Below are 27070 nucleotides of genomic sequence, written 5' to 3'. Positions count from 1 at the left end.
GAGAGAACGAAGGTTTTGCTGTGGTGCTAGAAAAATTCTCTTGAAGTTTTAAGTCTGGCTAAGAACTTTCATATTCACAAGCATCTTATGAATATAAGCGCCTTGAAAATAAGGACTGAAACCCTAATGCGTGGCTTCATAAAGGAAGCCAGCGTCAGGAATAGAGAAAGGTTACTTCTGCTCATAGCAGTCACTGCCATGGATATGTGTTTCAGATTAGCCTGTTTCCTAAATTGCTGGCTTCAGGTACGATGCAACGCTGCAGTCCTGCGGGGACATAATAAAATTGCTTTCTAGATGAAGTCAGTTCTGTAACCCTGGATGCCATCATTTCTTCTACAGGGAATATAAAATGTTACTCATGGGTGTTACGCGCAAAGAGCTCATTCTGGCTTAAAATGTACTCCATTTTCTTCCTTTTGTCCTCTTGATGGCAGTCATATAGCTGTTCATTGTTAAGGTATACAGACCCAAGGGTCGCCTCCATATCTGTCTACTTGTTCACATAAAAATGATATAGAAGTAGACACTGAATGGAACTAGAGCAAAGATTGATCTTTCTGGGACTCTCCCAGGTAGTCTTTGCTGTGAAATGCCAACTGTATTCTGCTCCTGTCTCCAAAGTCTTAGCGGACTACATATTAATATATAACCAGTCTAAAATGGGCATAAATTTCCTAAAATAATTCCTTCTATTGTCAGTCAAGGAAAGAAATAATTCATTCACCATGGCCCAACAATGTTCACTGAGACAGAGCAAAGACAGCCCCAGGTTACTGAAGTGACCTAGTTTCATCCTGTATATTCACCACAGAGCAGCACTGAAAATTCTCTGACAAGTCAAAGAAAGACTGAAATTTGAAAGCGGTAAATAGGAAGTTTTACAGCAGGAAGAGGCAGCCAAATAACACGGTTACTTTTAAAAAATATTGCAATATTACCTTGAAAAAACCTGAGTAGTTTTTATCACTGCAAGTGTTTGCAGTGGACAGTTCATTGGTAAACAACAATTCCTTCACATCCCTAAATAAGCCTCAGCATAAGAAAGACACGGACCTGTTGGAGCGGGTCCAGAGGAGGGCCACAAAAATGATCAGGGGGATGGAACACCTCTCCTATGAAGAAAGGCTGAGAGAGTTGGGGTTGTTCAGCCTAGAGAAGAGAAGGCTTTGGGGAGACCTTATTGCAGCCTATCAGGACTTAAAGGGGGCTTATAGAAAAGATGGTGGCAGACTTTTTAGCAGGGCCTGTTGCGACAGGACAAGGGGGAGTGGCTTTAAACTAAAAGGGGGTAGATTGAGACTAGATATAAGGAAGAAATTTTTTACACCGAGGGTGGTGAAGCACTGGCACAGGTTGCCCAGAGAGGTGGTGGATGCCCCATCCCTGGAAACATTCAAGGTCAGGCTGGACGGGGCTCTGACCTAGTTGAAGATGTCCCTGCCCACGGCAGGGGGGTTGGACTAGATGACCTTTAGAGGTCCCTCCAACCCAAACTATTCTATGATTCTGTGAATTAATTCTTGTTTGTATAGGAATCAGGAATGCGAGGCTGGCATGGTGCCTCAAACAATGTTACCAGAGAGATCCCAGCTACTTTGTGTCAATCTTTCTATTGTGAATTTCCTCTGCCAAAACCTTACAAAAACCATGGAGAATGTTTACATCAAGCTGTAACCGTTTTTGTAGTGTATCAATACAGTATTTAATGTTAGAAAAACACCATTTCTGATATCATTTGTGGCAACCCGAAAAATATTTTTTGCTTTGGATTCTGTCTGTAATGGTAACACTAGTATCCTCCTGGCCTTGTGAGCAGCTGAGACATGTTCTCGGTATAACCCTGAGCGTAGCTGACTTGCTTCATGGCTGTACACAAGTGAGGTTGTAGAGAGGAGCCCTCTTTTAGTTTTGTCCTGCACTTTTCTGTTGCCAAGATAGAGCAGAGCAGGTGACTTTCCCAGTACCTCTGTTGTGAAGGATTGTTTAAGACAGTATTTTCATGATGAGAAAGGCTGGATGTTGGAAACTTTAATTTAAAGGCCTGGTTTAATCTTGTAGATTCTGGGCTGCCTAGCAAATATTATAAAGGTCTATGAAGCAAGATCTCTACAGAAAGAGGTATCTTTCATCTTACACGATGATTTTGTATGAAAGCATTTCTGCTGTCCTGGTCAGGCTTCACTTTGGTATCATTCTGCACATCTGGCAGGGAAGCACTTCTTTTTGTCATATAAAATTCTTTTGTGTTATACATACAGAAAGCAAGCTGTCTGAGAAAGAACTCTTCGCGTCATCTTTCCACCTCCCACACAGACAGACTTAAAGGAAAAAAGCTTTCCATAAAACTTGATTTAATTGAAAAACATCTATCTTTTCCTCTTTGCTCTCCTCCTTCTCTTGTTCCTCAAACCCTGGCAATAGAATTACCTCAATTCTTAAATTAAGAGAAGCAAAGACACAGAGAAGTATCGATATCCTTAAGTAGCTGTGTTTTGTTAAATTATTATTTTAAGAATATCATCTGTTGTTTCGGATATTGTCCTTTGCTAGGAAAAGGGAATGTTTATCACTTAGGAGGATGAGTCAGGTAGTACGAGATGTGTTAAAGGCTGCAGAATAAATACCATCAATACTGCTGGTTCACCTAATAGCTACTCGCCAAAAGTGAGGTTCAACTGGTCCTAACAAAAGCAAGGAACCAGAGGGAGGGACGCATCAGATAACCCTGTAATAAAAGCAAAACAAAAGCCATAAATAATGCAAGCTAGTCCCTGTTGCTAATGCTTTCTTTTGAAGCTAGTCAGAATGGATTTGCAAATGCATTGTTGGAGTGTGTTCAGCCTGGAGAAGAGAAGGCTTAGGGGGGATCAAACAGCAATGTGCCAATACCTACAAGGGGCTTATCAAGAAGATGGAGCCTTGTAGTGGTGAATGGCAGAAGGATTTATGACAGTGGCCTAAATTGAAACATGAGAGGTTCAAGTTGGATATAAGGAAAAACTTTCTCCATGAGGACAGTCAGGCAGCGTAGCAGCAGGCTGCCTGGAGAAGTTGTGCTGCTGCCGTCATTGGAGGTTTTCCAGCCCTGACCAGGCAAAGCCTGGCCTCACAGCTGAGCCTGTTTGGGGCAGGAGGTTGGACTAGAGACCCCCTGAGGTCCCTCCTAACCTGAATTATTCTAGGAATGCTTAGAATTACAAACCTGTCTGGGTGTGATTGCTTTGTCTCATAACCACTTAGCAGAAAAATACTTGAAGTAAATTGTCTTTTGGTTTAATAAAGGGATTTTTAGCTGATGTGGTCCATTGGCTTCATGTCTAATGTTAAGATTCCACAAGAGCTATTCCGCATTATAAGAGCTATTAGAGAGTGGAATTGTCACGAGCCAAAAAGGGGTTTGCTCCGACACCTGGCCTTCCATGTGAAACCCTGGCCTCTCCTTGCAAGCGACATGGGGAAGTAAAATCCATAAAATGAGTTTTGCATATAATAATGCATGAAATTGCTTTCATTCTTAGGCACGTTTATTGCCTTAAAAAGGAACTATGGAAGAGTAAGTTAGGCTAAAATGGATTGACATATATCAATTATTTCTGAGTGATATGTATGACTGCTTTTTAGCAGTCATTTTACCAGAAAACATTACAAGTATAATTTCTCAAGTGATTTGGAATATAACTTTGGATGCATTTCTTTAAAGCTGGTCCATGAATTTTAAGTTTAAATTTGTAGCATTTGTGTGAAATATGTTAGTTTTCAAGTGGAGACAGTGGCACTACAGTAGAAAAGTTGCAGAGGAGAAAAATAGCTTACAAGAAAATAATAATGAAAGAAATATTTTAGAAGAAAATTATGGAAGACTCGTTCATTACCACTGTAATTTTTTTTTTTTAATATATGCGTGCAAGACTGAAAAGGGGTGAGTGACATCCTGCAGTACAGAGATACAGAGGCACTGTTCATACCTGAAGTATATGGGAATACAGAAAATATCTCTGAGAGAATTAGACGATCCAAGAAAAGAGAGAAATCTTTTCTTCATTCTATGATAGTGAAGTAGTAATACTTGGTGAACAGGTAATGTACAATTATTATAGGGATTTCTCACTTGTTAAGATGTCAAATCTTGATTAAATTAGTATTCTGTAATTAGTCTCCTAGATCTGTTGTTCTTCTATACACTTGTCTTGGGATCATAACATGAAACTGATATCAGAAAGAACTTCTAACAGCATTGTAAAAATAGTTTCCTCTAGGTGATACAGATTGAACAGAAGATCTGAAACTGTCTTTGAAAGAGAAGGATGTTCAGTCTCATTAGCTGCTCTGGTATCCTGCCAAACAAAAAATAACCGTGTCGCCCATACTCTAAATTAGCTCTGCCCTATTAGAACTACTGATTTTTTTTGAAGTGCTAGGTGTCAGTTAGAGGGGTTTGTCAGTGGTATTCCGTATCAGCTCTGTATCGAAAACAATGCTGATGATAGTTTATTTGTTCTTCCTCTAGGAAGAAATTATGTTTGGCTAAGTGTGGATCCTCTAGCCCAGGACTAGTATCTGGTGAAGACAGCTTCACCACTGTTCTCACTGAGGAGGAATAAAATGCAGAAGCTGCAGGAATTCAAACAGAGGTTAATATTCTTCTCTTCAGCCATGTCAAACCCATTCCATTTTTCATACGTAGTTTCTCAAATATGGAAATAATTGGAGCTGCAGAAATAATCATCTCTCCTGAGTAAACATGCATTTTTTTTGTGTATGGCTTTCTCCACTCTCTTTTATTTTTATAAAAATGGCGTGACAGAAGAACATGTTTTCAACAGCACATTACATAAAATATTTAAAGTAATTTTTATAAATGGATTTCAAAATTACTTGGTGTTTGGCATAACATTCGTTTCTTTAGCATGGATCTCCTACCTGATACTGAGAAAGTCAGAAGGGTGCTACATAGCACACTGTAGAAATTCCAAGATACATGCATAGAAGTGAATTTGTACTTATACACAGCTACAAATGTATAATAAGCTGTAAACCTTATTATTAAAAAAGAAATAAATTTAATTCAGCTCATAATTGAAGGTACTGGTAACCCATTAATGGCATAATTTCTTTTTTTAGACCTCTTTTCCAGCCATACTTTCATAAGAGAAGTAGTTGAAAATAAGCACCTTAATGTTTTCATATAATTTCATTGATTTTTTTCCTAAATACTTGATCTGACAAGGCTAAGCAAGTTCTCTCAGCTGTAATTTGGAATTAGATTTTTCTTTCTCCAAGGGGAAGTTTAGCATGGAACCATTTACCATGATGTGTTCCCAGTGAAATGGATTTTTCTTTTTCCACCACTGAGGGGATGCACCTGCATGCTAATTTGGACTCTCTTAGCTACTGTGTAGCTCTTTGAATGACACCAAAATATTTACAACGAACTGACAAGAAATACCCAATTTAACTAAATATTTATGGACTAACTAAAGTAATTGGTGACAAGGATCAAAAATAGGCAGTAGCATAGTTTGCTTCATTCCTCATCATTGAAAAGGAAAATAAATGGAAGGTAATTTACAAAGCAAACACAATGAGAAGTGCATGATAATCCTGTAAGGCTGACTGATAATTCTGAAAGAGCTGTTTTGTGATGAAAATTGAGTTTGAGTGGTGGGGCACTATTTCTGAATCAGACACCTTTATCCTGGAGTGATGTTAGATGAGAGTTGAGCAGGTGAATTATGTATGATTATCAAATAAATATTAATTTCTTGCATGAAGAATTAAAATACTCTTTTAATTAAAAAACAGCTGTGTATAGATCTTCCAGTAGTTTTCATACTTTGCATATCTACCAGATGACAACAAACTCTATATTCTTTCCCCAAATATGAAGTACATCTTTTACTAGACTTAGATGTTCCAGATTTCTCAAAAACAGAATAAGGATTGTGCCACAGTCTTTTTACTACAAGAATTTTATTTTAGAGTACAAGTACCGTATTCCTGTGCATGTCAAGTAGGTTATAATGTAAACTGGAAATCTATATTTACCCGTGTATTTACATAGCGTAGTTACAAGCAATAATATAAATTAATGTTTTATTAAAGTGGCCTTCCAGCTAGGCAAGCACAAGTTGGTATTCTTCCCCCACACATATACGGGTTACATGTGGCCCTGAAGGTCTTCTGTAACACTAGGATATTATAGAGATTTATCTTTTAGAATCAAGGCTTTTTCCACTGTTTCTGCAGGAGATGATCTGAGCCTATTTTTACTACAATTCCTGCTCTGGCAAATTTGACATCTCTCCAGAGTACACACTGTATGACAGCTACATGGAGTAGAATCAGTCCCTTACTTCTCAGTATCTACTTGGCCTTGCTCTCTCTTTTGGGTGGACGCCAAATTGAGAGCTACTTGCTTCTGTGATGGACCCATTTGTGCTGCAGCAGAAGCTCTGGCTCAGAAAAAAGCTTCTGAAAGGCAAATGATTCTGCCCTGAAGTAAACCAAGTGTTAGAGATTTAAGATGTCTTTATGAGGGTTGATATGATTTATAATATAAATACGTGAAGCTACCATACAACCTTTTTCCCCAGGTAATTTCCCAAGATCCTCTCTAGCCAGTCGTTAAGTAAGCAAGTGTAGTCTGGCATCAAAATGCTTCTGTGGCAAATAGCGCAGAAGCCAGCTGCACAGTGTATGGGAAGACAGAGCTTTCCACAGACATGGAGTTTATTCATTATAAGAGATCTTGAAAACACTGATCTAGTTTTAGTGAATGAAAGGTCATCCTCCGTTGCTATTGCATATGCACTGTACTTACAGATTTAAAATCTTAAAAGCAGAAACCTGGCACTTGGAATTACAGAGATATACTTCCTAAAGTACTTTAGAAGAAGTGAGGGAGTTTAAAAGACAAACTGGACTGTCATAAACATTAGAATTACTGGATTTTCTTCAAAGTTGGGTTTGAGTATTAAGTTTCAAAAGCCCACAGATTTTAGATTCCAAAAAATTAAGGTGTAATTATTCCTAGTAGCTTTATTGTGCTTTTTGGATTTTCAGTCTCAAATAATTCAACTGGTTCGGATAAGTTTGGCAAGGAAAAAACCCAACAAACCAACCACCTTTAAACTAAGGTGGCTTAAGCTTTACGAATGTCATGCCTGAATGATGTTTGAGAAAGCCGTGGATAACCTAACTGTGGAGAAATAATACCCCTAATTAAAACAAAAAAAAAAACCTTTTATCCTTCTGTAAAAGGTTGATAAATGGGATCTCTTCTGTTTAGAACAGCTGGGAAGAGGGGTCATTGTTACTAAAAGAATGAATTATTTTTTATTTCTGACCGATTTCCATTCTAAAATTCTCTGAAAGTTATAGTAGGCTTGAAAATCTAGATAGCAGAAATACCTAGTAGAAGTACATTTCTGCATTTGGCTGGTAGAGTGTGTGACAAGACTTTTATCAGGTGAAAGCTGATCTCAAAGAGATTACTCTAATACTCAAAGCTAAGTATGTACCTGCTGGACTGAGGCTTTAATCACCAAGTTTACTCTAACTGGATGAAGGCTCAAAGTGAGTTCTTTTTCTTGCCCTTCAGGTTTCCTACTTCAGAGACACCACATCACTTCATCACAATCTTTGACTTTAAGAAATTCTTTGTGGAGTAACTTGATATTCAAATGCTGGGTTTTATTACTTTCCTTGCTAAGTGTTGTAAATATTTTATTTAGTTTTATCTGGTTCTAATCTTGCAGATCAGGAAGCTTTTAATGTTCAAAACATGGATTTATGTGAAAGTTGATAAACTGTTGTGAGTAAGTAGCTCAGCATACAGAGTGGTAATAATGATTTCAAAATTATTCTCAATATCTAACAGGATATGTTTACAAGCAAGTAAACTAGATTTTATTATAGTAATTAGGGGCACTTGTAACTAAGAAGTAAATTAAAAATGAACAATGATGTAAAAAATTACTATCAGTGATACGTAATCTTTACCATTTTGCCCTAGTGTTCATAAATTTCAAAAGATGCTCAAGAGTGTTTTATGTGCTATGTGTGGAAAAACATAGCTCTTACTCGCTTTGTCCAAAATGCCTGTTCTTAAACCTCTTAAGCAGTAATTTGTAAATTTAAGGACTATTCTGGTCATACAAATCATCTGTATCTTTTCTCTCACTCTCAAGAACGTTTTTCAATAAATTATTTACAAACTTTTTCCATAATAATTAAAACCACTCACATTTCTGTGCTTATAAACTAGCTTGATTATGCACCAAACAGGATACTACGCCCTTTATGAAACTTATATGCATGATATACTGAAACACAAGTTTATGCTGATTTTGGGAAGAATGTATTTTAGCTTTCAAAGGTAGACCATTCTCAAAGCAAATCTCTTACCTCGGTCCAGAACCAGGCCTGTGCAACACTAATCCTGATCCCTTCCAAAATTTTAAGTATTGTTCAGGGAGTTGGGTTGCTGTCAAGAACTGGGAACCCAACATTCTGCTGAACGCGAGCTGTGTTGCATTGATTGGAGTTTGAGCATAGTGGGATATTTTCAGGCCCGATGCGCTTCAATCCAGATAACTGGTGATCCTGTAGTCTTTGCTATTCAAGTCAAATCTGGATGTCTGGCAAGCAGGTCTCAAAACATCACCTCTGTGAATAACAGTGCAGTCACCAGATAACAAGCTTGGTCACCAGAACTTACAGTTATAGCAGGTTATCTTATTCAGGGCAGATAAACTTTGCTCTTTTCCCCCTACCCCGATGGTTTTAGTTACTGTATCTGTTTCAATAGGCTACACTACAGTCAAGAGGTATGCCTCTTGATTTTGACACGTTAATTGAAGATCAGTAATAAACTCAAAGTGCTCTTTATCTCCCCTTAACCACAATTTTATGGAACACTTCTATAAAATGGAACTTTCAGTCAGCAACCTGCATATGCAAATTCATCTTAAAATATTGCAGTTTTCAATACATTTAATTTCAAAAGAAGCCTTCAACTATCTGAAGGTAATAAAAACTTTACAAAAGCCATTTTTATTTGAATATTGACACTTGTGCAAAGCTTTTGGGGCTTCAACACAATTTAGCAAAACCATAAATCCACCACTTAATTTTCTGGAAAGATGCCAGTCTATCTTCCTTCTTGAAGCATAACCAAAATCCTCTCTAGTCTCCAAATCTGTATGCTCAAATCCCCCAAAATACATTAGCAAGATGCAGCTATTTGAATTCATATGTGTCAGGGAATAGAGTGGCAATAACTAATTGGACCAGAAAATCCTGAACCAATGTTGGAGATTAATTAGCCACATTCAAAGTAAAACCCTTCAAGCAACGAATCTCTCCATTTCCAATACTGTCACAGTGAGAAATACAGATTACAAATGTTGTCTGTGTTGCTCTGCAGAATGACCCTGAGGGTAGGATCAGAGCTACACCAGCCATCTGTTTGAATTTTCCGACTGGAGCATTTCTGTGGCTGCTTCCAAGTGATCCTGTTGGTACTGAGGGAGAAGGAAAACCTGGTGCTTTTGGTGCCTTTACCCGCACTGTAGATAAGATGTGCCACTCAATGCAGCTTTCACCTGTCCCATCCAACCTTCCACTGATGACCTTAAGAAGAGAAAAGAATCTGCATTTCATCCATTATGCCTGTTGCAGGACCGCATGATTTTATAGGCATCCTGACATCTGAATGAGTACATACATGGGACAATATGAATGCCAGCATAGAAAGCAGTGAACTAAATCCTCGCCCAGCTTAACTCTGTACCAGTGCTCCTATAATGAACAGGTGTATGATGTTAGATCAAGCTGCTGAGAGCAGTGAAACTTAAACTGGGGGCTGTCACTATAGCTGCTTTTTCCTACTGATGATTTTTTCCCTGTAGATGAATAATATTTTTATCAGTCAGAATTATTTTTATATTTTAGCCTATAGAGCTGCTTTTCCTCCAAAAAGAAAACAAATGCATTACACACTTCAGTACAAGTCCAGCATATATAAATAATGTCAGGATTGAGCTAAGCAAGTCATACTAATACACTAAAATAATCTTTACCTGTTGCTACTAAAAGGCCATGGCAGATCTCCTTTTATTTGTCTCCTTTTTGAGTTCATTGTAACATTTGCATTAAAACAACCCAGCCCCACTCACAGCACTCCCTTGCATTTAATTCTGTCCTTAGAGGAACATTACAGAAGTTAGCGAGGTTACTTAATGCATCTGTGAAAGAAGCTCCGATAATATACCAAAAGTCACTCCTCCTTTCAATAGGAATGCTTTCATCCTAATCAAGATAAATATAATGTATTAATTGAATTAACTCAAATGTATTCGTTTTTTACTCTGAACAGTCACCTTAATGAGTTATTGTCAGAGGAGCACAAGAATGTAAAAGATCAACAGTCTATGATAAGGATCTTCAAATTCAACTGTTACTTAATACATCAATTTTCATCCTATCTGCCATTTTGTCCATGAGCAAAACCAAAACCACTTTCTAATATCCTTGGATAAAACTGTCCTAGGCAGCTGATTAAATTTATATTCCCGTGTAAAAAGCAAGACTGGATCCCTCCTCTGCAGTAGAGAAGTCAGCATAATAAGAATTATGCTAAATTTAGCCTATATTGATAAAATTGTGTTTTCATGCGCAGAAATGTGCCTACAACTTGAGTTTGGACAGAGAAATTAAATGAAGCTTTCTTTGCATCCCTAAATTTATTTGTAGCATAAGTCTAGAAAGATTGATTTGCAACACTGAGATCAGGATTTGGTCTGCCATATTCCAGGGAGCGGAAAACAAGGTTGATTTACACAGGTTGTGCAGGAAGGGATGGCAGTTCTTTTAATGTCTGCCAAATTCCCCATTAGGGACCTGCTTAGCAGACCTGGTTTGAAAAGCAAGTTCCGTGGCCTCCTATTCCTTGCCATAAAGGCCAACCCTGCCCCAGAGGGCCCAAGCTTACACAACAAGTCCTCTCCGTTCCCTTCCTCCTGTCCATTCACCATTCCTCTCAAGTACTTGCTCCCAGCAGAGCTGCCAACTTCCCTGTTTTAGGTCTAATTTTTTCTACCTGAAAAACCATGCATAATTTAAAAAAGGAGAACAACATAAAATGAGAAAAGTTGCTAAGAAGCAGCTTGAAGCGGTAGCTAATATGTTAAATCTTTGCAGGTGACGTGAAAGGCTATAAGGACTATTATTTCCTATTTTAGGACTTTCTTAGCAACTTAGAGCAAATGCATACCATTTATCAAAAAAAAAAATCCTTGAGAAAAGGCAAAATGAAACATTATTTAAAGTAAGAAGGCTTACTTCAGAAATATATTGTGTCAGCCAAAATGACTCTGGAAATGAAGTGACTAATTACTGAAAGACTACTATCTGAGAGGTTCCATAGGGTTACATGCTACATCTTGATGCAGATGCCTGGCACAAAATATTCTGTAAGGCTACTATTAACACTTACATGAATTTTCAGCATGAGCTCTGGCTTCGTAATGACCAGTTGTCTTCTTAATTTTCTGTCCAGTGACGAGCACTGATAGGTTTAGTTCTCCGTTTTGACAGGAAAAGCACAAGAGTTGTTTTTTTACGTGTCTGGGTACTTTCTCGATGTTGGTAAATGCCTTCCTGTCCTGGTAAATTAGCAAGGGACTAGACTGAAATAGCACTTTACAAAGAAAAAGTTATGAATTAATAGAAACGCTAAGATTCATACTTAACTGAGGATTCATCCAGTTTTCCCCATCTGTGCAGCTAAAGAGAACAGAAATGTACCAGATAGTATTTTCTAAAACAAGAGAAAAAATATTTTATACTAGGTAGACTCTTCAAGGATCTTTTAGCCAGCTGTATCTCAGCAACTTCCGGAAAAGCTATAAGTGATATGACCAACACGTACTTTGTGTGACTCCCATCTCTAAAGGACAGTCACGTGTAAGCAGTGGGACGTTTTGCCAAGGCGTTAGTCTTCCTTTGTTCCCACTTCTCCTGCTGCTTTCTTTTCTTTGTCTGTAAAACAGATCTGTGTTTTCTCTGTAATTTTTGTTTATTTTCTGTAAAATATAACTTCTCTGCTACAAAAAGTGGATCAAGCTTAAAAACCAAAGTTAAAATAAAGAATTATAAGACAACAGAAGTATTAAAAGTGAGAGCTGTATCAGAAGAAAGATAGAGCCTTACACTTTTCATATTGGTCTTTTTCCTTTACACTAGATTTTTCCATCCTTAACTATTCTTTTGTGTTTGAAATTAAAATAATATAAAAATCTTTACTGAATGAAAACAATTGACATAAAAGAGTGGGCTATTGTTAATTTTTCTAATAAAAAGCCACATGCCCCCAACCGCACGTTTCCATGTAAGGATAAAAATGTCGTGCAAGAGAGATACCAGTGGATTTAAAGAAAGATATAATTGTCTGGAGATAATTGCTCAGGGGAATTTTTCTGTGTGCCAGTGCACATCTCTACAGAATCTGGAAAATTAATTCCCAAAGAATCATCAATAAGAACCCCATTCAAATATGCTTGTTCACAAGTTGCAGCCAAAACACTCTCTCTTCCATCATATCTGGACAGTAGTTCCAGTTTGGACACATGCATGAGGTGGCACTGCTTTTAGGTATTGGTGATCTAAATTATTTTCCACACACTAACAGTTTCCTAGATGGGCAACTAGGCATAATAAAGGACACAACAGCTTCATCTATATCAAATGTGTGCTCACCATTCTCTGCTTGCTTACTTGAAATATTCAACTTATGCCACATTTCTCGTACACATTAGTTCAAGACTTGCAGGGTTGAGTCTTTCAAGCTTTGAAGGCCAAGGCAGTGTACAGCCACAAAATTATAAAACCCAAAAGATGTAAGGACCAAAGATCTACCAGGTAGAGTCCTAAACCTGTAGTTGTCACCCTGTACCACTGACTCATTATTGACTGAAAGCTTACTTGCATACATAGAGGCAAGAGGATAATTGATTGAATTACTCAGATTAGTATCCTGAAATGTTGACCCGATTGCATACCTTACAGAAATCACAGTCTTGCTAACCCACAAATTAAAAGGTTGTGAGATTATTTCAAAGTTATTAGGACATTTAGTTTTTATTTTTGTTTGGTTCTTCACCTCTCCCCCTGCATATCCTTCATGATTATATATGCAACCATAGCAAGGCAATTTTGGCTACTCTTTTGTCCTTTATAGATCTGAAAATATACCCCTCTTTATATCATTATCTACAGCTAGCAGAAGAAGCCCTTGTTACTTGTACACTTTCAGAATAAAATTGTTTTGTATGATTTCTTGCACGGAAATCTCAGCATCATAGATTAACCTCAGCCTTAGCAATGAGGTCTTTATGTTAAAGTAGGACATCATGGGCTTATTCAGTTATTATATTCCATCAGGTTTGTTTGGACCAGAAAATTAAAGCAGGAATGAGAGATAGGTATTGTTATTTTGAGTATTTTATACTATTCTTTTAAATGGTGAATTACTACTTTATGAAAATAACTAAACCTGTATATAAACTTAAGGTATGTATATAATAAATGGTTAGTTTAGCATTCCAGTAGAAAGAAATAGACTTTTTCTTAAGAGTCGCCATATTTTAAGTATTTAGTTACTAAATACTTGCATAATTCAACCATTCAATGACAATGAAAATAAGAATTTTGATATAAACACCTTTGTTCATACATATTGTCCTGGTTTTGGCTGGGCATCGGTCAGCGGGTGGTGAGCAATTGCATTATGCATCACTTATTTTGTATATTCTTTTATCATTATTATAATTATTATTATTATTTTCCCTTCCTTTTCTGTCCTATTAAACTGTCTTCATCTCAACCCACAAATTTTACTTTTTTTTTTTCCCCGATTCTTTCCCCCATCCCACTGGGGGGGCAGGGGAGGAGTGAGCGAACGGCTGTGTTTAGCTGCCTGCCGGGTTAAACCGCAACACACATTTGCAAAAAAATTGGAAACTCACTGTTTGGAGTTGGAGCTGCAAGCTTACAAATTAAGCAGCAGAAACCTGCAAATACCAGTAGGTCAAATTTCTTGTTAACTGCCCTTTCAGTAAAAGCTGCTGACTTTCTGACATCTTCAGAGTTGTCAAAAGGCATTATCACAAAGCAAGCTTAGCCCTTGTAACGCTTTCTGTCTATAAAGAATCAGAGAGGGAGTTTTATGCCTACGGCTTGAAAAGAAGGCATACAGTGATTGCACACATTTATCTTAGTCAAAGCTGTGATGAGATAAATAAAGGGGGTTTTGTACACGTGGAAATCTGTAATCCATAATATTGCCAGCAGATTGAATGTAAATGAAATTCTCTCCTGGTTTTGCAAACCTCAGTAATGATATTTCATAATTTTAGAAAACATACACACATACCAGAACATATGAACATCAAATATGCAGATAAATAGAAAGGCAGTGGAATACAAAAAAGCACAGGTAGATTTCCACATCGGCAGTGTTGTTGACTTTACATCAGAAAAAGCAAAACTATAAAGTCATTGTATGTCTTGCACATATGCTGCTATATATGCATAGCAGATACATAAAAATGCAATCTTGGAGCATATATTCACTATTTTCAAATCTATAAAAAATCTTCCATATACATATACCAAGAGCACTCCTACACAGTGCCTATACTCCCATGGAGACACCAGGTAGACACAAATTGTATGTCACTTACATAAGCCCGTGGTAATAGAGACACGAAAGGTTTCACTGTATGGCTTTCACAACTATGATACGCATCAAGAGCCCCGCCTCATTCCATTGCTTTTTGCACCCTTCAGCAAACCCAGAGCACTGCCTCGTCATTTGCCTCTGGATGGCCTCAGCCCAAGCCCTGGGAGACCTTTGGACCTACCGATCCTACTACGCTGACGAGACATGAAATCCCACCAAGGAAAAAGAGCACTATGGTCCTGACTGTTCTGCTGCACAAAGCCTCTTCTCAGCAGCGACCTTAAAGAAAACAGGCTCTATACTACACACGCAGACCTGAATGGAAAAGAGGTTCCTAGCAGCCACCATCTGCGCTCTAAAGGCACAAAATGTGTAAGGAGAAGCTTGAAAACAATTTAAATATGAAAGCTACTACTAAAAGGTACGTGAAATATTGACAAAGAATGTTGAATCACTTTTGTGATTTAAAAGCATCTACCTGGACAAAACTTGGTATTTAGCAACTCAGTACAAGAAAGAGACAAAAATTAAACATATTTGACTGTTTCGTCCTAGCAGATATAAGTCATTTCAAAATGCTTCAGAACAATGATTTTGGGCCAATATGAACCACAGCAAATATGCATACTCCTCAGAAGAAATTGAAAAAATAAAAGTGAGACTTTTTGTCTCAGAAGAAAAGTTGATAAATCCAAACCACTCTCATTTAATTGAAAAATAAGTCTATCCAAAATATTTAATCAAAATAATACTTTCTGTAAGTTTTGAGATTTCTAGGAGCAATAATAAACGGAGCCAGCCATTCCTTAATATCAGAGGCATTATTAGGTACGCTAAAGGAAGTGCCCTTTTGCACGAGAATTAAGCTTGCTTAAGGTCACACAGTCAGCCAGACACAACCATTAACTGTAACCAAGTCTTCACAATCAGTCTACTGCTTTAATTAGTAGCTTGGCCTTCCTAGACATGAAAAATCACAGTCTCCTCTGCCTCTGAATTATTTTTTAATTTGATAAAACTGAATTAACAGTATGTGCTATTCATGGATGTCATCTATGGACACAGATTTGATACAGATGCTCCTAATATTCTTTTTTCCCCTTATATTTCATCTGTATGAATCACTGCCTGGGTAGGCACCATCTGTTCGTTGTTCTCTGTTGCCAGAATGGGCCACTTCAGAAGGGGGAAAAAAAAAAAAAAAATCAGTGTCATAATTTCCTGAACAATGCAAATTCTGAGCTTAAGGCAACACAGCTACTTAAAGACTGGGATTAAATCACTGTTTAGACTTCTCGCTATTCAAAATAGTTTGGGTTGTTTACATCTTTCAATATTAAGACTCTTTTTCCAGAACCTCTGTAGTTCTTCTGCCCCTTTTTTGAACACCTTTCCAGCACGTTGACACATAGAAATTACAGACCCCAGACCTTGATGCAAGTATTTGTTGTACTCTCACAAACACTCAGTACAAAAGTAGCAACATCGAATTGTACCCTCTGGTTAGTGTCCTGTCTATACATCAAAGAATTTCATTTGCCCCATGACCTCAGCCTTGCACTGGCGGCTCATGTTGAGTCGGTTGTTTATCGTACTATATGAGCATGAATCTAAGCAAGTGAGACACACTGCTCTGTAATATGGCTCTCCTCTTATAATTTACTATTCCACCTATTTCTATCATTTGCAAATTCTAAGTAATACTTTTCTTCATACCCTTATTGAGAACAACAGATTTAGCCGTGTATTTTTGTAGTTTACCTCTTTGATTACTGTCTGCCTACAAAGAATGCAGGCAAAGAAGAGATTTTTAGAGCAGGAAAAAAAGCAGTAAAAATCTAACCTACCCAACAGAGAATACCAAGGACTCTGTAAAAGATGAGTGCAGAGGCTGTTAATCAGGAAGTCAAATGTGTCCACCCACGTTAATATAGACATATTCTCACAAGGCCAGAGCCTAGCAAAGAGACGTTAAATTGTTAAAGAGGGTGGCTATTCTCAGGAGTTGCACAGGGTGGAAACAGAAGAGAGCAGTCAAATCCAAGCTAAAGGACGTACTAAATTCAGCTGTGAATTCCTTCTGGCAGGGACCTTTGTTCCGTGCTCATCAGCTCACGGGTCGGTAACGGCAGCCTGCAGAGGCCGTGTCTGTGGCAACGCAAGAGACTGGCCGGCTCAAGTGAACGCCTCCCCCTTCACCCAGCCGGGTCACCCCACCATCTGCGAGCACCGTGTTGCTTCCTCCCCCAACACCTGAAGTAATTGTGCAGTCAAACGCTTATCTAATTTACTGCCTACTTCAATTTTAAGACGCTACTTGCCCCTACCACCTGTGAGAAAACGGCACTTACTCCGTCGCAGACCGATACGTACCCAAGGGCCAGCAGTACCTCACCCACTTTATTCATTCACTCATACACACCGAACCGTAGTATCCCTGGCGCCCTTCCAGTGCTGGGGAGCTCTGCCCTAGCCCCCCGCCACCGGCACCCACTGCATTTTCAGGGCCCTCCGTGAGGAAAAGGTTTAGGCGGTTGGCGTACGTGCCCCAAGCCCCGCCACAGAGCGGCAACCCTACCTAAAACCTGCACCTACCTACCTACCTACCTACCTCCCTCCCGCCCTACTCCTGCCCAAGCCGGCGGCACCACCGCCCCCGTTGCGGAAGGGGCTCTCCCCGCCCCCGCCCGCAGGAGGAGCAGCCCCCGCTAACGGCTCCCGGCGCCGCCGCCAACGACCGGGGGGGGCGGGGGAGGGACAGGAGGGGGGAACGCAGCGCGCGCACCTGCCGCGGGGAGGCGGGGGGGGGGGGTAGGCGAGGCGAGGCGAGGCGAGGCCCCTCGCGCCGGCGCGCGTCCTCGCTCGCTGGGTGGCGCGCGCGGCCCCAGCCGCTCCGAAGGCGGGGAGGCTGCGGGCGGGTGAGCGGGCGGGGCTGGCGAGTGACGCGGCGCTGCGAGGCGTAAACAGCCCGGCGGCTGCCCGGCAGCCGGGCACGGCCGCCTTGACGCCGCCGCCGCTGCCGCTCCCCCCTCCCCCCCCGGCCTCCGGAGGGCCGGACCGGCCTCCCCGCCCGGTGCCGGGCGGAACGGACGAGGAGAGGAGAGGCAGGCGCCCCTTCTCGCAGCGGCCCCGAGGGGTTGACGCCGCAGCCCGGCGCGGCTGGTGGGGACGGCGGCAGTAGGAAGCGCCAGAGGCCGGTCCCGGGGCGGGAGGAGCCGCCTCGGGCAGCGGTTCGCGGTCGGGGCGCCCTCGGCGCGGGTCCCCGGTAGGGCCGGTGCCGGGCGGTGAAGATGGCGACCCCGGGGATGGGCTGGCAGCAGCCGCAGCACGGCTACGGCGGCGGCTCCGCGCCCGGCGCGGGAAAACTCGGCTCCGGCTCACCCCAGCCGGGGCTGGGCGCCGAGCACAGCCCGGACCTGCATTTCAAAATGAGCAAGAAGATTGCCCAGCTCACGAAGGTGAGGGAGCGTCCTCCCCGCCGGGCAGCGGGAGGCGCGCCGGGTCCTCTGCCGCCTTTTATTTCTTCCTCTTTTGTTTTGTTTCCCTTCGCTTCTTGGCGTCGCCTAGGCAGAGATGTGGCTGAAGAGGGGGCTGGCTCTCAGGGTTGATGCTAAATCCGGGTGAGATGCGGCCGGGTTTGTCACCCCGAAGGCCGGGCCTGGAGCGGCCGCCTTGCCCCGGGAGCAGCCTCGGTCCCCGGGGGACCGGAGCGCGCCGTGCCGGGGTGCTGCAGGGAAAGCTCCGGCATACCGCAAACGTGGAGGCCGGGAGCCGCGGGTGTTGGAGACGAGCCGTTCGCGGAGACTGCCGCAGTACCGCTTCCCAGTTAGTTGTGTCCAAATTCCGCTTAGCACAGCCAGGTATCTGGGTGTGTGGGAGGTGGTCCCCGATTGCTAGGCTGAGACTTGCTATTTAGTCTATGAAAATCGTCGCTTCTCTTCTAGGTCTTTTGTAAGCCGTTCTCTGAGTCTTTTTAAATAGAGAAATTCAAATTCTTGCTTTCCTTTTGCTGAGGAGAGTACTGCTATTTAAGGTGTCTGCCTTAAATGCCTTAGATGGTGAGGACTTAACATCTTAAATGCCTTAGATGGTGAGGACTTAACATCTTAAATGCCTTAGATGGTGAGGACTTACCATCTTAAATGCCTTAGATGGTGAGGACAAAGTGTGAGAATCTCTCTGGTCTTGTATTGCTGATTGAACAGTTTTCATTATATCATCCCCAGTATAGAAAATACAGTGTATCTTTGTTAAAGGCTGTAGTCAAACTACAAGGTGTTTTAAAAGCACATTGTTAAGGCTGGTAGGCCCCATGTTTCAGATGTGATTGTAGCTATGATTTACTTAGAATAACTTAAAAAAATGATTTGGTGCTGTAATCTCTCTTGTATGATGCTCAAGCCATAGGTGAATAGCATTGTTTAGGAAATGAAAGGCAGATTATCTTTGTTAAAGAGAAAGCAGAATAAATAATTTCTGTGACGAATTCCATAGCTAAAACATTTAAAGGTAATTTAAAAGCACTGTGGGAACTGCTAGTATTCTTCAAATGTATGCTAAAATGGATGAAGGTGACATTTCATTGGACCTAAGAATGAAGAGAATGAAGACTGCTGGCAGTCTCGCAGTGGAGGCAGCTCATATTTATGCACAGTTGATGCACTGTCGACCAGTTAAATAGTATTTACTGTGGAACACCGTGCACCTTAATGTATTGGAAAAGTGATGACTGAGGGGTATTTTGTCTTGTCTTTGAATTCAGAGTCCAATTTCTTTATATGTTAACATTTCTGGAACTAAAATTGTAATTTCATAAGGAGAAAAGTAGAATTAAAATAAGCTGAAGAATCACTTTAGTTTTACTCCATGTGCATACAAATCATGAATTAAAATATTAAAGCTATTACTACAGACTTGTGCTCCCTGAATGGTGCAAAAAGCACCGGGAGACCATAAATGTATTTTAGACTTATTAAGGCCTAGTCCGTATGCAAAGTAATACTTTCAAAGAACAATTTTTATTTGTGTGTGTGTGTGTGTCCTTTGATATATTTCCCTTTCTTTCTCTAGGAATTTACCTAGCAGTTTATAGTTGATTTCAAAAACAGTGTTCCACTTCTGTTATGAAGTCATTTGTGTATACCCATGAGTTCCACATCGCTGGGCATGTGCTCTGTGCTCTCTGAGTTACTACGTGTCAGATATCTTGAGGTGGATGTGAGTTAAATATGGAATTAAATGCGTGGTGCTGGAATATTTTGAACTTCTGTATTGGAAAACATGAAGAGAGTGACAGTAAATACTGTGTTTTTTCATAAGATTTTTTTTTTATGATCCATAGTAGAGTTCTTCTAAAATTCTAGAAATTGTGTGCATGTCTGTCCTGCCAAAGACTTCAGAGTAGTGCAAACAAAAGCTATGAGTTGTCTTCTGCTTGTGTATTTAAAATAACTGTAAACTATGTGCTTGTACAAGGAGTTTACATGTGAATTAGACTTTTGCAGGACTGGGATCTCGTATTGTTTCTGAGTGACTTGCAGGTTCTGGTGATATTTTAGTTTGTGTGTTTGCGTTCTGTTTTCACGTTTTAGGGAGAAAACTTGGAAAATCAGCTGATCTTTGTACTGACTGAAGGTCGGGAGTGGAGAACAGTATTTTTAGATGTAAAACAGGATAGTGTAGTGAAAATACTTCTCTTGCACCTATTGCAGCATTAAAATTAAGAATTTAAACATTAAGATAAAAAGTATTCTATAGCTGTGCTGCTTTTGGCTGGGACAGAGTTAATGTTCTTCATAGTAGCTAGTATGGGGCTGTGTTTTGGATTTGTGCTGGAAACAGTGTTGATAACACAGGGATGTTTTGGTTACTGCTGAGCAGTGCTTACGCAGAGTCAAGGCCTTTTCTGCTTCTCACACCACCCCACCAGCGAGCAGGCTGGGGGTGCACAAGAAGCTGGGAGGGGACACAGCCGGGACAGCTGACCCCAACTGTCCAAAGGGATATTCCACACCATATGACGTCATGCTCAGCATATAAAGCTGGGGGAAGAAGAAGGAAGGGGGGGACGTTCGGAGTGATGGTGTTTGTCTTCCCAAGTAACTGTTGCGTGTGATGGAGCCCTGCTTTCCTGGAGATGGCTGAACACCTGCCTGCCGATGGGAAGGAGTGAATGAATTCCTTGTTTTGCTTTGCTTGGGTGTGGGGCTTTTGCTTTACCTGTTAAACTGTCTTCATCTCAACCCACGAGTTTTCTCACTTTTACCCTTCCGATTCTCTCCCCCATCCCATCTGGGGGGTGGGCGAGCGGCTGTGTGGTGCTTAGTTGCCGGCAGGGGTTAAACCCTGACAATAGCATTAATTTTATTGAGGTAGAAGTGCAAATTTTGACAGTTTTGTAGTTAGAGGGCTTGGGTCCTACATTTCTGTTTGTTACTTGACCTTTCAGAAAGGGAGGCTTAAAAGAAGTATAGAAACTTCTTGGTAAAGTATAATCTAAACTTTCTAACCTGCTCTAGAATCTGAAGCCTGATTTGATAGCTGGCTGAAGAAATTAATCCTTGAGAAAGGACTGCAGCTACAGGGGAAAAACATAAACACGATACTTAATTTCTGTAAGCGAGAGTTAACTGTCAGAGAAGAATTAACTTCACTTTGCAGAAGATTTCTGGAAATAAGCTGATGCAAAAAAGATAATAGGATATTTCTATGAAGGTCTTTTGGCCAAATTCTGCTGTTCTAGCTTTGTCAAATGCTTACTAAGTTCCATGTATAGAATTCCTCTTCAGTAATCTAGGAACTTCTTATTAAGAATACCACTTCTTAACTGTGCTTCTCAAATTGTTTAATGTCTTCTTATATATAAGACACTTCTCACACCTTCCAACTGTTTTCCCCATTTATTTATTTTATTGTCTTCCAACTCTTCTCTAAGACTGCCTTGAAGATACATTAAGTCTCTCAGTGGATTTAGAGCTGAAGTCAGGTGCTTTACCAGGTCAAAACAAACCCGCCAATATAGTATAGTAAAAGGAAATCTAAATATGCATGGGGCATTGCCAAAGGGATACACGTAGTTAAGTTATCCAGACGGCTTCTGTCTTCTGACAAAAGAGGTGTGACTCAGTAGTTAATTTTTGCCTATCCTTGTACAGTTTGTATCATGAGCTGTGAGTAGCACCAGAAGAAAATGCTTTCCCCACAGAAGATGCAGGTCGCTCATGAAGTAAATGTAAAATTCCAAAATTAGGATTCCTCTGTTACGTTTTCACGTTACTTAGAGAAAGTCTGATGTTTCAGTCAAAACAATACAGGAACACAAAGAAAAAGGTGAAATTTTTTTAATAACCAGATTTAATCAGGAGTTCAGAGTGAGGCAAAATAAGATACGAATCCATTTCACTAAGCACAACACTTTGAAGTGCTTAACTATATTTTTGCTTTGGGGGAGGGGAAAGACTTCCTTGGTTTAACTTTAATATGCTTAGTTCACAGGGGAAGATAAAACAAGTAGTTAGAAATGCAGCTTTAAAAAATAAGATGGTACTCCATGTCATGTTTAAAGACTGAGGTACCTTGTAACTGAAGCAATTTTAGGTCTTCCTCTTCAGTATAAGCTCCTTATTTTTAGGCGTTTTGAAAGATCTGTGTACCAGTTTGGGGATAAAGTAGCATCTGACACAAAGATTAAAGCCAGCAAGAAATAAACTGCGATTATGAGATTGCATATACGTGATTATACTACTGCATGCTGGAGTGCTAACGTAGAGTTGAATTATGCCTGCTGCAGATAAAAATATGCATATATATTTTATTAGTTTGCATAAGACAACTGGAATAGAAAACAAAAAGCAAGTTGCTGCTGTGCTTACATCAGTAGGGGAGAATGGGATTAGTTTTTACAATTGCCAGAAGAGTACAAGTTCAAGCTTCCCCCCCCCCCCCCACCTTGTGTGTGCGCTGTAGTTTGCAGCTTGAGCATTTGTGATTGAGAAATCCATATCCTAAATGTGTCTGCAAAGTCTGTTGTGCAAGCTTTGTGAAATCAACATAAATCTTTGAATTTTATGGAATAACTGCATGATCCGCGCTGGGATTATGCAATGAGAGTCTTCAGCATCAATTTGGTTGCATGATATTGGTTGCAGAAATTCTACGTTAACTGGAAGAAGAGTCTGTAAGTGCCATGCAGATGAAACGTGCCCTACAGTGATAGTTTCTATCTATTTAATAGAAAGAAAAAACTGTACAAAACTCTGATGTTTTCCCTTGGTACATGCTTAGAGCTGGATAGTTCAGTTCTGGAAAGGTTCCAAAAAACTCAGCTAGTTCAAAGACTAAGGCAACAAAGTTATCCAAGGCACAGCATATGTCAGTAAACAAAAACTAGAATCTGCGACTCCTGAGCCCAGTTTTCTGTTCTCAACTCTGCCATCAGCTTGTGTAAATTTGGGAAACTGCTTTTTTTTATTAAAAAAAAAAATTAAATTTCTCCTTTGTTTCCCTTTCTGTCTTCCTGCGTTAGAGAGAAGTGCTTAGAAAATAGATGTTAACGTAGTAGTTAGCCCAGTGAGTTGCTTGGGGATGTAGATAGTAAATTTATTTCAAAGAATAAAGAGCAAATTTGATGATGTTTAATTCGGATGGTTATGCTTCTTATTGTGTGGACTCTCTTGCTGGGATGGTTAAAGGTTTTCCTCAGCTATCACAGAATGCAGTGCTGTGGAAGTAAGAGCTATAGGGTTTAAGTTATATTAATGATTCTCAACAAAATGTTTCCACTGAAACTTTGTCAGTTTTTATTTGGAAGTATTCTGCCTCAGGAAACAAAACAACTAAACTTCTTGCAGAAGGTTCATTGTGCATAGGATTATAAGAAAACTTAAAAGATGAGCCCTTAAAGATGGGGAAGAAATGAGAAACTAAAAAACCCTGTAGAACTGTTTTGATGTTAGCTGTCATCATGTGGTAGTTGATGCCGTTAACAGTTTTGTAAAAACTTGGGTTTTAGTTTTTTAAGCAACCTTATGTCGTCTCTCCAATGTGTGTTAACATTGGCAGTAGGCCAGTATTTGCTAACAGTTCTAGGATTGCATGAAAAGTACTGAAATTTTAGAGGTGGGTGTGATTTGAGTACATATTTGAATGTCAAAATTTTTGCATATGCTTCTGACTGGTAATGTGGGAATAAATGTTATGTTTTGTTATTACATAAAAACATTTTTCAAGGACTAGAAGATATGAAAATGTAGTATTAGATATTCAATTCTCTTACATTTATCTGGAGACATTTAATTTTTGTGTTAATTATTCCAAAGATAGCTGAATTAAGTCCTCTAAGAAAGAAGAGACTGAAGGTAGGAACCGAGAAAGTTAGAGAGATGATATTTCTGAAGCAGGTATCTGAATTTTTCTAGATTTTATCTAGATTTTTCTTTTTTAATCATGCTAGTATAGTCTCTCCATCTTCCCTTTCTAACTCTGCCCATGTGATGTTCTGACTATGTCCTTATTCTGCAGTGGTTATGGTCTTAGCAAGGGATATTCACAGAAGAGAAGTTTTCTGTACCCACGATGGTGTAAGGACAAAGATAGGACTGGATAAAAATGGCATGTCTTTAATACTATCTGGTATAGTTCAGAAAAAGTAAGTAGAGCTTTCAGGCTCTCAAAATTTTCTTCAGACCTTAAATAAAATCAGCAGTTATTGTCTTTATCTGAATACTTGCTAATTGAAGCATTTAGAATTGCTTTAAAGCAGCTGTGGCTTCTAATTTAGAGCTGAAGAGGTCTTTCTTACCTTCCATGTTTTGTGGGACAAAAATTATGGAACATGTTAATATGTTCTTTGTCTCTGAAAGAAGAGATCAGGGATCTTTAAAAAAAAAAAAAGTTGACAGTCCTGATATGAAGTCTGGGAACTCTTATTTAATGCTGGTTTTTTCTAATCAGGACTAGCTGAACGAAGTTTATTATTCTGATACATGGTCCTGAGGTTTTCAAAGTATCCCTCGAATGCTTTTTCCATTCATTATCATTGCACACCTATAAGGTGAGACTGTAGGAGTGCTATATGGACCTGATAAGGGTGTATTTTAGAGCTCAGTGTTGTAGTATGTGTGAATTAGATCAATGACTTTACAGTCTTCTGTCACAAGACGTCAAGAAGAAAGAAGTAGGACAAGAATGAAATATTTTTAATATAAAAAAAAATTACTCAAATGAAATTCCTTTCCTCTCCACCCGCATAGTCTTAATGGTTGACTACTAACTCAGAGTTCTTCTGAGACCACTGACAGCTTAAATGTTCTAAAGATATTTTCTGTATGTGTGTGTAATTGAAAGTGTGATGTTGTTGAAAAACTGTTCACACATTCACATAAGGTACTAGTCTAAAATGCCTCTTTAATATGCTCGTGCATATATTAGCTTCTCTGAGATTGTTTGTTTGTTTTTTTTCCCCCCCATATTTTACAACCATCCAAAAGAATAATCAAAATGAAGAACAGATGAATTGGGGGAGAGGATGAATAATATGACGTGGCACTTAGGGACATAGTTCAGTGGTGGAGTTGGCAGTGTTAGGTTTACGGTTGGACTTGATGATCTTAACGGTCTTTTCCAACCTAAATGATTCTACGTGTATCCTCTTGCTCTATGTTTATTCTTATTTATTGCTATAATTAAATAATACAGAATTACAAGGAGCTGGAAAACTGTTAGATGTTGTCACTCTGATATGTACTTCAGCTGTTAAATCTGATACATCAGTACATTAAGGGTATTTAAAGAAAACCTGAAAGATGAGGATTTTAGTACAAAGTTCAATGTTATCAACATGTCAAAACTTAAAAAGAAGAAAGAACATGCAGGAGGACATAAATGAATCCTGATATGACAACATCCGTAAAGTTTAAAATCTGTCAACCTTTAGCTGCTTTTTACATATGATGATATAAATCCTATGAAAAAATTAAGAAATTCTGAAATTTAGTTTGATTTTGGGTTTTTTTGCTGCTGTTGTAACAGTTTTCAGATAAGTGCTGCATTATGAAAGAAGGATTTTGCTGTTATTTGATTCAGATAAAATCAAGAAAGTGCCAGTTCAGAGTTAAGAACATAATACTGAAATGCTTTTGCTCCAGATGCAGAAGTTGTAAACAGGAGAGTCTTTTATGTATATTTGAAAAAGAAAATCAATGGCTGAACTCTATGTAATTGTACAAGGTGTTTATAGATTAGTTTCTCTGTACACTTGTAAATTAGCATGGACACAGCACTTTGAATTACTCAGTCCTGCAAAGAGTTTTGATTTGTCAAGTCTTATAAAATGTATCAGCAGAAGACAGGGGTTTTTTTCTTTTTTTTTTTTTTTTAAGTGTCTGGAATACCATGAAGTGCAAGGAAGTTGTTTCAAAATGATGAGTCTTATCACTTTCTTTAGAAAAAGTCATATTGCAATTTAATCTTAGTTATAGTGGTTCTATATAGTACTTTCTTCAAACACTGTAAAACTGTATTTAGTAACAGCATTGTTTGTATTTGGATATTTCTGTATTGTCATGCAACCTATTGGTCACACATACTTTATTTTTTTAGTGTCTAGAAGTACAATTAGATGCATACTGCATCTAATACACGTGTAGAAATGTTATTTGTCATAAGTAAATATGTCGGTACAGTAACTTCCAGCCTTAAGTTGCTCCTAACCACTGACATTCTTTCAATATCTCATTCTCTAAACTCAGGCTTTGGCTTTAATAAAAATAGTAATTCTGTCAGTGATACTATTGTTTCCCCGCCCCACTCTCCTCGTCTCCATCAAAAACTTTACTCTCCTGTTAGCTGTGTGGAGGAGGGAGGCATTACCTTAAATAGTCACTAACTTTTTCTTGCTGTTTGCAGGCTTACTGCTAAATAAACCCAGCAAATCTCAACATAACATTATGAAATCAGATGTGTATGTCTCTTGGCTGATACAAGTTTGGCAGTAGTAAGCCAGGCTTCTATGTATTCTTCTAATGACTGATGTCATAGCAATAACCAAAGGCATTGCATTCCAAAAATAACCAGACGAAACAAAAACAGTCTAAAGCTATTCACCGTCTTGTCCTACTTAATGCATATTACCTGGTTCTGTTTCATCGGTCAGGCTTTTTTAACTGAATCTAGAAGGCTATGAGGAAGAACAACCTTTTGTTGAGATTGTCGCTTGGTTAGGCTCAAAATGACAGCCTTTAAAAATAGCTACTGCTAAAAAGTTCATGAAGTCCTCCTTGTTCAAGATGCTCCCGTTAAATGAAAGACAACCTTTTAGCTAAAAGA

At 39.4% G+C, this 27070-nt stretch overlaps 1 protein-coding gene across 7 annotated transcripts in view; it reads left to right on the top strand.

Annotated features, from left to right (window-relative positions):
* The first annotated feature begins 18019 nt into the window (after window positions 1–18019).
* FAM184A (family with sequence similarity 184 member A) overlaps window positions 18020–27070 on the top strand; it is an 85092-nt gene continuing 76041 nt past the window's right edge. For all 7 annotated transcript variants that reach the window (XM_076333493.1, XM_076333492.1, XM_076333489.1 and 4 more), the window contains exon 1: window positions 18020–18204. In XM_076333493.1, the coding sequence (XP_076189608.1) occupies window positions 18037–18204 (168 nt within the window). In that variant the 5' untranslated portion in view covers window positions 18020–18036. The remainder of the gene's footprint in view (window positions 18205–27070) is intronic.

This window comes from Aptenodytes patagonicus, chromosome 3 (genome assembly GCF_965638725.1).
Source record: "Aptenodytes patagonicus chromosome 3, bAptPat1.pri.cur, whole genome shotgun sequence".
NCBI classification, from domain to species: Eukaryota; Metazoa; Chordata; class Aves; order Sphenisciformes; family Spheniscidae; genus Aptenodytes; species Aptenodytes patagonicus.
Note: the sequence above shows the minus strand (reverse complement) of the source record. Positions and strands in the feature narration are given on the sequence as shown.